The sequence below is a fragment of the Lipotes vexillifer genome, unplaced genomic scaffold (genome assembly GCF_000442215.2).
Source record: "Lipotes vexillifer unplaced genomic scaffold, Lipotes_vexillifer_v1.1 scaffold920, whole genome shotgun sequence".
Classification (NCBI taxonomy): domain Eukaryota; kingdom Metazoa; phylum Chordata; class Mammalia; order Artiodactyla; family Lipotidae; genus Lipotes; species Lipotes vexillifer.
In genome coordinates this window covers 3237225-3252845 of record NW_006783413.1, presented here as the reverse complement: position 1 = coordinate 3252845, position 15621 = coordinate 3237225, and the positions used below count along the sequence as shown (strand labels likewise).

Genomic DNA, 15621 nt, shown 5'->3' with positions numbered 1-15621 from the left:
TCATTGCTCTACCAGAGCGACCTCGGTCGGGCAAGTTCCCGCCCCGACTGGGTCTCCAAGAGCCCACTGGCTGTCGGAGAGCAGGTCTCAGAACACCCCTCCACCTCGGAACCCGGGCCGCGCTAGTCCGGGGCCTAGCTGCCGAGCGCGGGAGCCCCGCGGTGCAGGCCCGGCCAATCAGCGACTGCGAGGCGGGCGGGGTGTAGGCGCCGCGCTCGCTGAGCGGAGCTCCAGGCAGAGGCGCCACTGCAGTCCCAGAGCGGACCATGCCACGCTCACCCGTGCTCTTTCTCCTGCTCCTTCTAATGCAGCCGCAGCCGGCACCCGGCCTCGGGCTCCGCGGCGCGGGCGGCCAGAGCCCCGAGTGCGATCTGTGCCGGCCGGAGCGCTGTCCCGAGCCCGCGCGCTGCCCCGCGCCCAGCATCGCGGCGCGCGACGAGTGCGGCTGCTGCGCGCGCTGCCTGGGCGCCGAGGGCGCGAGCTGCGGGGGGTGGGCCGGCGTGCGTTGCGGCCCCGGGCTGGTGTGCGCGAGCCGCGCTGCGGGGGCCGGGCCCGAGGGCACTGGGCTCTGCGTGTGCGCGCAGCGCGGCGCCGTCTGCGGCTCCGACGGCCGCTCGTACCCCAGCGTTTGCGCGCTGCGCCTGCGCGCCCGGCAGGTGTCCCGCGCGCACCCCGGCCACCTGCACAAGGTGCGGGACGGACCCTGCGAATTTGGTGAGTCCGGCTTCTGCCCTGCACTGCTGGGGCGGGTAAAGAAAGAGGGACCCCGACCCTCTGGGCTGTGGGGTGAAGGATCACCCCGTGCACCGCGATGGACAGCACTACACGGGCCTCAGTTTTCCCTCGGGTCAGTTTTTCCTTACCTGGCCAGTTACTTAAGGAGGCCGGGGCAGGAATCCACATCCTGTACCCTTCCTTACCAAACCCACGGAGACACCAGCCACCGAGCTGGTCGTAACTTTGATGAGCCTGCTGTCCCTTTTGGTACTTAAGTAATTGCTGGTACAGTTATTTCCAGGCCTGGCATGTTTGCCCCCAGGACACTGGGAGTTTGGGGAGCAGGGTGTTCCTACTGGGTCCAAATCCCTGGGGTCCGGCCTTACCTGGTGGGGGGTAGGTTGTTTGAATGAAGAGGGAGGGCAGATGGAGATGCTGGAGGAGGGGGTGTGTGTGTGTGTGTGTGTGTGTGTGTGTGTGTGTGTGTGTGTGTGTGTGTTTAAAGGGAGGGGCCATGCGTGGTTTTATAAACATACAAAATTCCTGGAAAGATACCCAAGAACCTGATAAAAGGTGTAGCCTATTGAAGCTGGGAGGTGGGATACTGGGTCATAGGGTGGAAGGGAAGCCCTCATTTCATAGTTACATCCATTTTTAAACTTTGAAAATTTAAACTATATATTCCCTTTTTAAAATAAAACTTAGAAAACTACTAAATGCAAAATAAAAGAGCGCATCCTTCTGGATTAAGTGGAATAGTACCTGGAGCTAGCCTCGGATCCGGAGACCGTACATCCCATCATTGCTCTACCAGAGCGACCTCGGTCGGGCAAGTTCCCGCCCCGACTGGGTCTCCAAGAGCCCACTGGCTGTCGGAGAGCAGGTCTCAGAACACCCCTCCACCTCGGAACCCGGGCCGCGCTAGTCCGGGGCCTAGCTGCCGAGCGCGGGAGCCCCGCGGTGCAGGCCCGGCCAATCAGCGACTGCGAGGCGGGCGGGGTGTAGGCGCCGCGCTCGCTGAGCGGAGCTCCAGGCAGAGGCGCCACTGCAGTCCCAGAGCGGACCATGCCACGCTCACCCGTGCTCTTTCTCCTGCTCCTTCTAATGCAGCCGCAGCCGGCACCCGGCCTCGGGCTCCGCGGCGCGGGCGGCCAGAGCCCCGAGTGCGATCTGTGCCGGCCGGAGCGCTGTCCCGAGCCCGCGCGCTGCCCCGCGCCCAGCATCGCGGCGCGCGACGAGTGCGGCTGCTGCGCGCGCTGCCTGGGCGCCGAGGGCGCGAGCTGCGGGGGGTGGGCCGGCGTGCGTTGCGGCCCCGGGCTGGTGTGCGCGAGCCGCGCTGCGGGGGCCGGGCCCGAGGGCACTGGGCTCTGCGTGTGCGCGCAGCGCGGCGCCGTCTGCGGCTCCGACGGCCGCTCGTACCCCAGCGTTTGCGCGCTGCGCCTGCGCGCCCGGCAGGTGTCCCGCGCGCACCCCGGCCACCTGCACAAGGTGCGGGACGGACCCTGCGAATTTGGTGAGTCCGGCTTCTGCCCTGCACTGCTGGGGCGGGTAAAGAAAGAGGGACCCCGACCCTCTGGGCTGTGGGGTGAAGGATCACCCCGTGCACCGCGATGGACAGCACTACACGGGCCTCAGTTTTCCCTCGGGTCAGTTTTTCCTTACCTGGCCAGTTACTTAAGGAGGCCGGGGCAGGAATCCACATCCTGTACCCTTCCTTACCAAACCCACGGAGACACCAGCCACCGAGCTGGTCGTAACTTTGATGAGCCTGCTGTCCCTTTTGGTACTTAAGTAATTGCTGGTACAGTTATTTCCAGGCCTGGCATGTTTGCCCCCAGGACACTGGGAGTTTGGGGAGCAGGGTGTTCCTACTGGGTCCAAATCCCTGGGGTCCGGCCTTACCTGGTGGGGGGTAGGTTGTTTGAATGAAGAGGGAGGGCAGATGGAGATGCTGGAGGAGGGGGAGCTAGAGCTCCAGACTGGGACTCAGGAGTCAGGGGATCAGAGCACCAGGACTCAGTGAGTGTAGGGTGGTGCCCTGCTGGGAGTCTTGAGGAAGCTCCCACCCAGGACAGGTAAGACCTTGGGAGACCTAAGCTCTGAAAAGATTATGGTGCCATCAGGGACAGACCCAGGTTTTGTGAGGCTAAGGCTTATATAATTTGGAGGGTCCCACTTTAAGTAAAGTAATAGAAGATGATTAATTGCTTGGGACCTAGAAACATAAGCTTCATTCACATCACAATAAAACCATCTATGGGTGCCATCTTTGCTCACCCTCTATATGTAATTTAAAAAAAATCAAACAGAAATAAACCAAAATATCAGTATAGGGATGCCCAGCAAAGCACCCTGCTGGCCCATTAGCTTTTGGAGAAAAGCCCCTTGTCTAGGCTGCCTGTAGCCTAGAAAAGCCCCTTGTCTAGGGGCCAGTAGCAAGTTTAGGTGAGCTTGTGGCAGGAGAGTCCCAAGGAGCCCCAGCTTGGGGTTCTGGCCTGGGACTGGAGACCAAGTCCAGACCTAAATGTTTCAGTCACTGTAATGACTTCAGCTCCAACAAGGGAGCCTTGGGGGCGGGGGGGGGGGCAGCCTTTTCCAGCCTCGGGAAATTTCTAGTATTATTTCCCTGCAAGCATCCCAGTTAGATGCCCTCAAGTCCAGGAGACCCAACGGGTTGTTGGAGATGAGGCAAGAAGGCCCCTGTCCCTGGAAACTTGGAAATAATGTGCTGCCCACTGGGGGGTCTGAGGCAGCCCCCAAAGCACAGGAAAGTCACCGCTGGCTGTTCCTGGTTGGGGCTCGCAGTGGAGGAGAGAGCTGGCTGGTGTTTCCCTGGCTGCAGCCTTGGGCTGGTTCCTTCCAGGGGCTGTGTCAGCCCCTGTGGAGCCACCATAGAGGTTCCTCCACTTCAAACCTTTGTTTCTGCCCTGTGGCATTCAAACAGTCCTGTCTCCTTTCTTCTCATTCCTGTCACCCGCTTTTACAATCTGCTTTCCTCAGCAGTTAATTCACAGGCAGGTCTCTTTGTTTCCAGACAGGTAACACTTTCACTTCACATGCAGGAGACATGAGAAATGCTGACCAGGTCCCCAGACTCTAAGCGGTGCTGATGGTCTCAGATGATTCCTCCCTGGGCTGGTATTCTGTTCCTAAGAGACAGCTGCCTTGAAGGCACTTAGACCAAATCTGCTGTTACGCAGAGGAAACTGAGACCCATGGGGCAGGGGACTCATCCAGGGTGATCTGTAAAGCCTGGCTAGCTTCTGGGTCCCCGGCACCCTATTCAGTACTGTTTCAGGACAGGACTTGATAGTGTTAAGTCAGGCAGGTGGTGGTTGCCATGGTTACCAGAGTACGGCTAGATGGCAGATGGAAGCCCCATACCCCTAATTCATTGAAAATTACCAAATGACAAGTAAATGTGACAGCCCCTCCACTCTGATCTGTGGGCTCTGAGCCCACCCCAGGCACAGGCCCTGGGAGTAAAGATGTTCACGGGGCCAAACAGAGGCAATTCAGAAGCTGCTCTTAATGATCCCATTAGTGACAAGCGTCGGGCCTCCCCAGAATTTTGCTCTCCTTCCCTACCAGCAATGTGTCATCAGCCACTATCCAGACCCCGGCACTGTTTTCCCATTTCGTTTTGTCCTGAAATGTTTGTGTGGCCCCCCTGCCCTTGTGTCCTGGTGAAGCATGAAGGTGTGGACGGGGGATCTTTTCCAGCCAGGGAAGGCAGCACCTCATTCTGTGCTGCCCTCAAGCCATCCTTTATCCAGATGACTTGGCAGGAGCACTTTTTAACAATGCCCCTGGGGACCTCGCTTGAAGGGAAACAGACTGTCAGAGCAGCAGCTCTTCTGCTTCAATATTGGTAATAAAATCACCCCTCCTCAGTCCTCACCTGTGCCTTCAATAAGCAAGCACCTGACTTTAAGGGAATGAGGCCTCTGTAAATATTAGGTTCCCGCAGCGTGGGAAGTGTTCTTACCCATGCCTCTGAGGGGCATTTGGAAACAGTTTTCAGACTTAAATTCTGACCTTTCCTCCTACTCTCTGAAACGCCCCAAAATGCTAATGAGAGTAATCCTTTGATCAACACACATGTATTGAAGACCCACTATGTTCCCACATAAGAATAATTCTTTGCTGTTGGAAATCGCTTTTGCATTCCATCTTCTTCCTTGATTTTTACAACTACCCTGGCCAGGTCTCACTCCCATCTAATAGAAGGGCAAACTGAGGCAGGCAGGAGAGAATTCCCTGGAGCCACATGACTAGTTCCCAGCTGAGGTGGGGCTCCAGCCTGAGTTTTCCTGGCTGTTTTCAGATGGGGCCATGCACCTCTAGGACTCTGGCAACCTGATTAGGAAGCTGCTGCAAATTGGCTACCCTTGAATCTTCAGGGTTTCTCAGTCTGAATCTACCTTCCTTTTTTCCCCCAAGGCTTGTTGCTGGTTCCTCTGTTTAGCACCAGGTGATGGCTCCTGAGAGGAACAGGTATAGCTTCACAGAAGGGGAGGCATCTGAGAGGAGCCTTGAAGGATGGGTAGAAAATTCCTGGGTTGAGAAGGGGGGATGGGGAAGCACAGCACGAACGAATACAAGGAGGTAGGAGATCCTGGGGCGAGTGTGAACAGTGGACCCGTGGGCAGTACCCAGTGGGATGGTTGGCAGAGGAGATGATACCCAGAGTAGTCTGGGGCAGGCTTATTGCAGGCCTTGAGTGCCATGCTGCAGGGTGACGCTTCATTCTGTCCTGGGTTATTAGTTCCATTTCTCAACAGTAAGGTGGCATGGCACTGTTGTTACTATCAGTAACAATACTGTAATTGTTATTGTTATCATTACTTTAAAAGGCTGCTTTGGGGGAATTCCCTGGTGGTCCAGTGGTTAGGACTCCACACCTCCACTGCAGGGGGCATGGGTTCAATCCCTGTTCGGAGAACTAAGATCCTGCATGCCACGCAGCCAAAAATAAATGAAATAAAATAAAAGGCTGCTTTGTTCCATGTATGCACCCTGACTGTTTGCTAGCATTGGGAGGAGGTTGGGATCCTGCAGAACGCAGGTTGAGGTCGTGTTTTGAATGCTGCATTAAATAGGAACGGGGTCCTGTGCCAGTGCCCGTGGGGGCACTGAGCCCCTGAAGCTTCAGTGAGCTCTCGAGATCCAAAATCTTAGAAAATTCGCCTCGGTTTAAATTCCAGCTGCACTTAGAAACCTCAGTCTGTGCAAGGCGTGTGTTACCAGGTAACCAGGAGAGGCAGCGAATACCACTTTGTGAGAGGGACAAAGAAGGGGGGGCCTCGTGCTCAAAAGCTTTTCATGCCGAGGGAGGGGGCTTGAGGCATAGGCTGCAGGGAGCCGGATTAAGCTGTTTCTGGTTCCACATCCTCACGTTGACTATTAGCATAAATTATCAGGGCTGTTCAGAGTGTTGATTATTAAAGTCTTTGGTTGTGTGCTTTTTTCATACGAGCAGATGGGTTCCTGGCGGATGACTTCTGATTTTCTTTCCCGAGCGCCATTAACTTTAAAGAAATCTCAGAGGCATTAAGGAAGATCTTTCATTCCAGCCATCAAAGACACTCAGTTGACGGGGTGGGGGGACAGATCCCCACACACTTAGCAATATCGATCCCTTCCATTTGTATAGATCCACACGGTTAATAACACAGTCACATTCATTCTCTCCCTTCACCCCGGAGGATGTAGGGCCACAATCATTATTCTCATTTGCAGATAAGGAGGAAATTGTTAGCAGCTTGACCAATGGTTAGCGACAAGGCCTCTGGGCATTTGAGTTTCCCTTGGTGCTATTTGGCCCATCCCCAGTGCCCACCTGGGTGACTATTTTGTTACCTGATGGGTGGGTCTGTGCCATCCTAGCATTTCCAGGGCTGTTGCTGACATAAGCAGAAGGAAACAAGTGTTTAGCAAAAAGGAAGAACTAGGGAGACAAAGCTGGCACATTCACAGACTGGGCTGACCAGACACCATCCTCCCTCCTGAAAGCCACATGAGTCTTGCCAAAGGCAGGTAGAAAGGAGAGCCCTGGCTCTTCCAGGAGTGTGGCAGCTCGGGCAGCAGTAAGGTGAGAGGCTGTGCCCCGGGCTCGCCAGAGTGAAGGCTATATGGGCCACGGCCTCTGGAGCCTTCAGGCAGGGCCCAACCAATAGGCCCACTCACCAGAGGTCAATAGAGGGTCCTGAGCAGGCAAGGCATCTTCGAGGAGACTACCCTTTGGGGTAGCACAACCTGCGGAGTCCTCAGGTCCCTCCGTGGAAGTCTTTTACAGTTGGCAAGAGGTCTTTTTACTGTCCTCACAACAGCCTGTGTAGAGGGCACAGCGGAGAGAATGGACTCCTGTTCCCATTTTAAAGAAGAAACTGGAGTGTGGCAGAGACAGGATTGAACCTGCCTGTGGTAGTCATATGTGGAGGACCCCAGTGCCACACTCAAATGAGCCCCTGGGGACAGTAAGACTGGGAATGTCCTGCCAGGGTTAAGGACACATTGCCCATTTAATGGTATCTTCACAAGAGCTGTTCCCTGGGGTGATTATGGAGAGTTTCATTTCTGTGCAGAAAAGAGTAAACATAGCAGGCCTGAGGCTGTTATCCTTAGAAAGCCCTGCTGGCGAGGCTGACCCTTGGCTGGTGTCTGAGAATTTGGATGTGGGGAGGCTTCCCACCATCTCCAGAACTGATAAGTAGCTCACTGTACAAACAGCATGGTTTATGCTGCACCCCTGCTTTACTTCTGGGAGTCTGGAATTTTGGTACGTAGGAGGCAGAGGCTGGGGGACTGGACCCGAATAACAACCCTGGGCACTGAATGTCTAGTGAGCTTCCCTAGTAGAGGGCATGCCACACGTGTTGTCACAAGTCGTTGCTGGGGAATGAGGCACGTCTTGTGTGACTCCACTGGGAGAGGCTCCTCAAAGTGTGCTCCTGGCTTCCGGGTCTTTGCCCCATGAGCCTCTTTTCCCTCTGCTGAGTTGCTTTGTCTCTGTTTGTTGTAATAAATCCCAGCTGTGAGTAAACTGTGCCGAGTCCTGTGAGTCCTTGTAGCAAATCATTGATCCTGGGACTTATCTTGGGGGCCCCCAACACAATCCCTAAGGAACTCTTTCTTATTCTGGAATGGAGTCCATATGGCTAACAAATGTTTCACTTTAAAAATCCATGTGGAATTAATGGAATCAGCGTGCCTGGGTTTGCATCTTCACTCCTCCAGGTGCTTCACCTTTCTGAGCCTTAGATTTCTCATCTGTAAAGTGGGGCTAAAAGCACCTACTTCACAGGGCTGGTGTGAGGATGAAAGGAGTAGCAGACATGGAAGTGTCATTTCAGGAGAAGGCAGGATGGTGTGGGACAGAGCTCAGAGCTAGACCACTGGGCTCATAGCCTCACCCTGCTGTTTAAGGCTGGGTAACCCTGGCTAGCTCCCCCATCTGGCAGCTGAGGAGATTGCTGAAAGGATCAAATGGCTTAAGCCTGTAAGCAGAAGGGTGGTATTATTACCATTAATACTATCATGATAATGATGACTGATTGTAAAGAGCTATTATGGATAAAAATATTTTAAATTTAAAATCAGATGTTAAAATTAAAAACAGATTAACCAACATGAGGACAATTTTCAAGATAACTGAACAATGCTATATCTTGGGTATGGCGGTGGTTACACGGTGTATGCTTTTGTCAAAACTTAGAACTGGGGCTTCCTTGGTGGCACAGTGGTTGAGAGTCCGCCTGCTGATGCAGGGGACGCGGGTTCGGGCCCCGGTCCAGGAAGATCTCACATGCCGCGGAGCAGCTGGGCCCGTGAGCCATGGCCACTGAGCCTGCGCATCCGGAGCCTGTGCTCCGCAACGGGAGAGGCCACAACAATGAGAGGCCGACGTACAGCAAAAAAAAAAAAAAAAAAAAAACGACTTAGAACTGTATACTAGAAGGAATGAATGTACTGTATGTACATTTAAAAAGAAATCAAAATTTGAACGTCACTTTATCACCAAAAGCAGGGGGCTCTTTTGGAAAAGAAGTGCTATTTTCTGCCTTGAAACTAGTGGCAAAGGCAGTATTTCCAAGATGGTCTTTCTTAATTGTAGTTATGGAAAAAGGGGGAAATGCAAAGAGAGAGAAAGATGAAATGTGATTTACTGGCTTATTCATTTAGGCCTGAAAGGGATTGATGAAATCTCATTTAAAATTTATGACTCTACGTGAAAGAAAGTAAAACATGTTGATTGAGTGTCCCTTTGGAATCTACTGAGGGCTTTGGAATAAGATGCAGTTCTGATTGTTCCCACAGCGAGCCATTTGACGACTGGTTTGGGCTCCAAAGGACGTAATGCTGGCAGGAGGATGTGAATAAATTAGACTTTCTTTGTCATCCATTGCAGATGGGGCTCCGCCAGAGAGCAGCAGTGCTGTGGTTCTTTGTAGCGGTCAGCAGGTGGCTGGGTCACGTTGGGCAATGTTAGAATCCTAGAACCTTAGTCCATTCAGGGGACTGGCTACACTCGGGGCTGTGGGTAGCGGTGTGGTGCTTGGAGGGCGTTCAGTTGGTCACAGCTGAAGGAGTGAGCTGATCAGGCTGAGGGGGAAGAAGGCAGCCTGGGGGTGAGGAGGGCAGGGTCTGTATTCAACTCACTGGAAGCCATTTGAGGCACCCAAGGTGCTGTGGGGCTCCTGAGGGCAGCCCTGAGATTAATAGGTGGGAGTTACAGGAGGTGGGTTTTAGCTCCAGGTGAGAACAAGCTTTCTAACCAGCAGAGCCAAGGATGGAAGGACCTGGCTTCAAAGGTAGTGAGCTCTCCATCACTGGGGGCATGCAAGTGAAGACTAGATGAGCCCATCACAGACAGTCAGGCACATGCTCTTGGGGAGTTGGGCCCCTCCAGTTTGAGACTCCATAGCTCTAAGACACTTTCCCAGAGATTTTTTGGCACCAGTTTGACAGGGTCTGCTTCCCAGTCTGTCTGGAGGGGCCAGGCCAGTCTCATTTCTGCGCCCCTTCACTCCTTCCCTCCATGCTCTTGCTCCAGCCTTCTGTCTCTCTCCCTTTGTTCTCCTTTTTCATTGCAGCCCCACCTAGGTGGGCGAGGGCCCTTTCCCTCTCCAAGGCTGGCCTGTGGAGGGCTGCAGGGATGTCCATGAGTCCCCAGGTGAAGCCCCAAGAGTCGTGAACTCTGCATTTTGATGGCCCAAGGGTGAATGTGTTTGCTCTTTTGTCATGCCTTTCTTCAGTGGAGTCATCTGTTCAACAGGCCTCCCCTGCCCCCCACTTGCATATTGTGTTAACTCAAACCCTCAGTTTCACACTCATCATGTGGTAAGATCAGCTCAACAGCACTGTGAAGCAGGGGGTATTATCCCCATTTTACAGACAGCAAACCTGAGCAGAGAGCATACTCCTCACCAAGCCTCCACATTGCGCCTCGCCCAAGACCCCATGGGGCCAGCTGCGAGGGTGGGTCTGTGAGAGGAGATGAAGCACCTGCACTGCAAGGCAGGCTGGGTTTCAGCAAGTCAAAGGGGGCAGACGCCCTGGTCCTGGACTAGGACACACCCCCAGGCCCTCAGGATGGGGAGCTGGGGGTGCACTCCACGTAGAGGGAAGGCAGGGCAGGGCCGGCAGGTACGCTGAGGGCCGGACGGAGGGCCTGAGAGCTGAGGCAGTTGGACTTGATTCTTTTAGTTCCAGTGTGAGCAGAGCAGATGCCAGGCACAGGGAGAAGGGCAGAGTGTGGAGTATCAGCTAAGAATGTCTAACTCAAATGCCACATGCTCTCCTGTCCCACCCAGCGAGCCCACACCCGCCCTGTCCTTTCTGTAGCGTGCTGGCAGCCTAGCACCACATTGCCGGATTCCCGATTTACCTTTCTCCATGCGGCGAGGCTCCGTGTCCATGCCTGCAGTTTTGCCCTCGGGGATGGGGAGGTGTGTGGAGCCTGTGATATGCAAATGGGCATCTTGAACCGCAGCGGGTCTCAGCAGGGGGTGAGGGCAGCTGTTCTGCGTGGCGTTATTCTTTGAAATGCCCTCCACGCAGAAGGAGAAAAGCCCATCTGGTAGAAGACTCTGCCTTGGGTGAAGTGACACCAGCCCCTCCCGGAGCCTGGCGCACTGTCAGTGTAGTTGAGCTGTAAGCAGATGGCAGCTGGGGTCCTGGAAGGGATCCTGGGAGGGAGTGTGATGAGACCACAGACAGACATGCTGGGCGACTTTGAGAAGTCGCCTTTCCTCTCTGGATCCCTGTTTTCCTGTTGGCAGAACAAAGGCAATGTAGGAGGAAACAAGTAGGCATCCTTCCAGGTCTAAGAAAACTCTCTTCTATGATTCCTTGCCTATGAGTGTGTCCTTTCTGTGGGGAGCTCTCATCTGCCCCAACATGCTCTCTGCAGGCAGGGTATCTTAGATGTGGGGGGCTTGATCAGGGTCAAGGCTGTCTTCCTTTGTCTTCTTCTCCCAGCTCCTGTGGTCATCACTCCACCCCGGAGTGTTCACAATGTCACCGGGGCACAGGCGTCCCTGTCCTGTGAGGTGAGAGCTGTGCCTGCCCCAGTTGTCACATGGAGGAAGGTATTTATATCCAAGAACTTCTGTGTGTGTGTGTGTTTGGGTGGGGGGCGGGGGGGTGTATAAATGTTTTTTAAGGGTGTGTGTGTGTTTATATGTGAATTGGAGGATTAAAAAAAAACTTATGTTCCACTCCTCTGTCTCCAGATTTATGCCTCAAAACTTTTACCCCAGAGAAGGGGTGTTGCCATTTGCTCCCTCTGCCACTTAGCTGTCCAGGAAGTTCTGCTGTTTATCTAGCCTAGGTCAGCTGGGATGAAGTTAGAGCTTCCTTCACTGGATCTGGGTTTTAGAAAGACTTGGCTGGTGGCAAATGACCCAATCCTATTCCAAAACTAGATCTTTCTGCAGTTCAGTTTTTGAGAGACTGGCATATGTTGTCTCCTTTATCTTAACAGCCCTGAGAAAGGCAAGGAGATTCTGATAGTGGTGGTGTCTACATCTTCGCTGTCCAGCAGGGGGCACTGTATGTACATACGTTCAGGCTCAGGAAGAAACTGGCATTTAATAGGAATAAGAGATACTAGGGTCAGCCTTCAAGTCAGCAGGAGGGTGAAGACAACGAGGGTGTCTGTGGGGTGGTCCTTATCCAGAAATGCTTTTTCTAAATCACTCCTGGTTTTTCTGTCCTCTGTAGGTCACACGGTCTCCTGAGGGCACCCAGGTGCTGAAGGACCTGCCTGGGGACCACGTCAATATAGCTGTCCAGGTGCAAGGGGGCCCTTCTGACCACACAGCCACGGCCTGGGTTTTGGTGAGTATCTCATTTGTTTAGGATTATTGGCTATTATTGACTGGCCCTTATAAAGCACCTTTTATATTTCTATAACATGTTACACCTTTCAAATACTCTGATCCATTTCTCCTTGGACCCTACAGTAACTGAGAGGAAAGCAGGGCAGGTAGTATAATCCCTGAGAGCAGAAGTGATCTTCAGAGGTAGGCAGAATTATGGCCCCGGAAAGATGTCTATGTGCTAATCCTTGGAACTGGTGGATATGATATGTTTTGTGGCAAGAGGGGAATAAGGATGGAATTAAAGTTGTTAATCAGCTGACTTTAATAAAGTTATCCTGGGTTATCTGGGTGGACCCGATATAATCACAGGAGTCCTTTAAATGTGGAAGAGGGAGGCAGGAGAGAGAGCCAGAGAGATGGCAGTGTCAGAAGACATGAACTACTGTTGCTGGCTTTGAAGATGCAAGAGGGGGCCACAGGCCAAGGACTGCAGGCAGCCTCTAGAATGCTTCTTTTAGGGCTTCTAGAAAGAAGGCAACCCTGCTGATACCTTGGGTTTAGCCCACTGAGACCCATTCGGACTTCTACCCTCAAGAACTGTAGATAATAAATGTGTGTTGTCTTAAGCCATTAAACGTGTGGTCATTTGCAACAGCAGCCATAGGAAGCTAATACACTTGCCTGAGACCACATGGCTGATAAAGAGGGAAGATGGCAGATTCGCATCCTCCTCCAGGGTTCTTCTATGCCATGTGCGGCAGTTTGGCTGAGAAGAGGGAACGCCCTGTGTTTGAAAGGGCGATGGAGTGACGAGATGGGGGCCCTCGTGGGACCCCTACCTCTCAGAGCTTCAGCGTCCACAACCATAAAAAGAGGGCCTTGGACTGGACCATGTCCAGTGACCCTAACAGTCCGTGACTTACCTGTGAGTCTCCTGTAATGTGAGGATAACGATGCTCCGCCTTCAGCCACCATGGGATCAAAATGAGATGGGGTGCATAAACCCTCTCCAGTCTGTAGTGACTCACAGTTGAGAGAAGCTGTTATGACGAGAGAAAGCAAGAGAGCAGGGAGCTGCCGTGGATCTCCTCTGCAGGGGCGTGAGACGGGCTCTTGAGGGTGTCCTCCTCATTCCACCCCCATCTCGGCCAGCGTGGGCAACTTCTCCACCCAGCTCAGAGACTCAGAATGCAGTTGGATCCATGGCTTTTTCACATCAATCGTATTCCCCCCCTTTTATTACAAGGAGAGGCGGGGGAAGGTTGTCTCTGGTGTTATTTTGTAAAGGCTGCCTCCGTTGGGAGCATTTGAGGGCTATTCTGTGGTCAGTAGAGTTTTGTTCTTTTAGTTTGCAGTATTTTCCTTGGAATCTATACCTATCACCTTCAATAAAAGGACCAGGTAGCTCACAGTAAAAGGCAGAAATGCAGAGGAAACATTAAAATGAGAGCCAGGATAGAGAGGGTACTGAGAAGGAAGTTTAACTCTTTCTCGGCAGCCAAGGCAAGAAGAGAAATAGAGGGTGAGCTCTGTCTTATTTTGAAAAGGAGTAAGTGTTCAGAATCATTAAGAACTAAATAAGTGATTTTGCTGTGCCATATATGACTGTACAAACTTGCCTGTTTAACTTCTAGATCAACCCTCTGAGGAAGGAAGACGAGGGGGTGTACCAGTGCCATTCAGCCAACGCGGTCGGGGAGGCCCAGTCACACGGCACAGTCACCGTGGTGGATCAGAGCCAGTACAGAGCCTCCCGCTTCCCGGGTCCAGATGACCACATGTGAGGGGATAATGTGCGTGTTCCAAGTCATCTGCAGTATTTGTACACCTGTGTCACGGGAGATTGAGATGAGTCATAAGATGCATAATAAATAAGAAGAAAAATACATGAATCAAGGAAACCAGAGAAATGCAAACCAAGAGTAGGAACATATTACAAAATTGGCAGGTAGACTCTGTGGTATGTTCTACACACGTATCACACTGGGCTTCCCACTAGGATGCAAAGTCAAGAGCTGTGAGTGTTATGGGTGTCCGTCAGGTGAAAAAGACCACCTAGTTTTTTCTATTTCTCCAAGTCCACCCAGTGAGGGTGCTAAGAGAGCAGATGTGGTCACTATGACAGCACCCAGGTGAAAACACGCCCTCAAAGAAGACAGTCTGAGCTTCATGGGTCTATTCCCAGGTTCTTCCTTGTCTGTAGCTCTGCAAGTAGTTAGAGCTTCTAGAAATAGGGAGGAAAATGTAAGGTGTAAAATCGTCAAATAGGAATTCAGTGAGGAGATGGCTCTTAAAGTTGCCCTCCTGAAACTTAACTTTTAGTTTTTTATGTATGTGTATAGTTATATATATGTATCAAAAAGTCAAGTATCGAGACTTTTTGTCCTGTACACTTGTATGTATTCTTCTGTATGTACATATGTCTGTGTATGTATGTTTCATGTTTTAAATATATGTATAATTTATAAGTACATATATTTATATTTTAAAAACAGAAATGATACCAGGGTATGAATAGTCTATTATAAATGAGTTTTCAAAGGGGTCACAAAGAGCCATGGAATTTTAATACCACTGCCACAGCCCAGTCTGCGAGTTCCCTCTACAACATGCAGAATTGGCTGCCTATTGCTTGCATACCTCCAGGGACACAGAGCTCATTACCACCAAACAACCATCTGTGGATTTTTCCAATAGTTGAAAGTTCTTCCGCAAATTAAGCTGGAATCTGCCTCCCTGAAATGCCCATCCATTGGCCTTACATGTATTTCCTAGACCCCCACAGGCGTCTCTGCTCCCCACCAGCACCACTCCTGGTTGGGGAGAGATTTAAAGTTAGGGGCATTTCCTCCACCTTCCATCTAACACATAGCTGACTGTGACAGAGCAGGCTTTTTTCCTCTAATTCTTTTCCCTCTTTTCTTCTAGGGTCTTAGAAACATTGATTACGGGATGATGGAAAAGTCAAGTCATGGATCTTGTTTGCTTTGTGAAGAATTGGAAGAACTGTGTTTGTAGATTAACCGCTTTCGTATGTTTTTAAAAATTAGATGCAAACTAGATTCGTATGCAGATGTAGTTTTTAGCAGGGCAAACATTGGGAAAACAGACTGCATGTAGCCTTTTTATACTTCTGAAATGAATAGTTCTGTGAGAATTCTTTTTTTAACTTCTCCCTCTGAGGGAAGGTCACGTTAGGTATATTTGTAATTCTAAAGGGCTAGACCGAGGCGTGTGTCAGCTGTGACTTTACCTCATTTGTCTAGGGCTGATTAGTGACTTAGTATGTGTTGTAGGAAGAGGGGGGAGGGTCCTGCTGTCCTCTGCCTGACCTCTCTAACTTTGCTGTGTGACCTGGGTAGGTCCCTCCCTCTCTGGGCCTTGGTCTCTTCAGCTGTGAATGTGGTATTTGGACTGGATGTTACCCATGTCCCTTCAAACACTGCCATCCTGGAGTAAGATGGTCCTACAGAAAAAATATGGGAAGTGTAGTCTTAGCATTCTTTTAAAAATAATATTCCCTCAAAAACAAATGCCATTGCTTCATATGAAGGTGTGGACAGCTGTTATTCCTGCT

The 15621-nt window shown here is 51.8% G+C and overlaps 2 protein-coding genes across 2 annotated transcripts; both read left to right on the top strand.

Annotated features, from left to right (window-relative positions):
* The first annotated feature begins 266 nt into the window (after positions 1–266).
* Positions 267–1722, top strand: LOC103080214 (insulin-like growth factor-binding protein-like 1). The gene is made up of 2 exons (XM_007456029.1): positions 267–714; positions 1532–1722. The coding sequence occupies exons 1-2, from the start codon at positions 267–269 to the stop codon at positions 1720–1722; spliced, it is 639 nt and encodes a 212-aa protein (XP_007456091.1).
* A 60-nt stretch (positions 1723–1782) lies between these two features.
* Positions 1783–13828, top strand: LOC103079944 (insulin-like growth factor-binding protein-like 1). The gene is made up of 4 exons (XM_007456028.1): positions 1783–2230; positions 11200–11309; positions 11944–12060; positions 13679–13828. The coding sequence occupies exons 1-4, from the start codon at positions 1783–1785 to the stop codon at positions 13826–13828; spliced, it is 825 nt and encodes a 274-aa protein (XP_007456090.1).
* The last annotated feature ends 1793 nt before the right edge of the window (positions 13829–15621 follow it).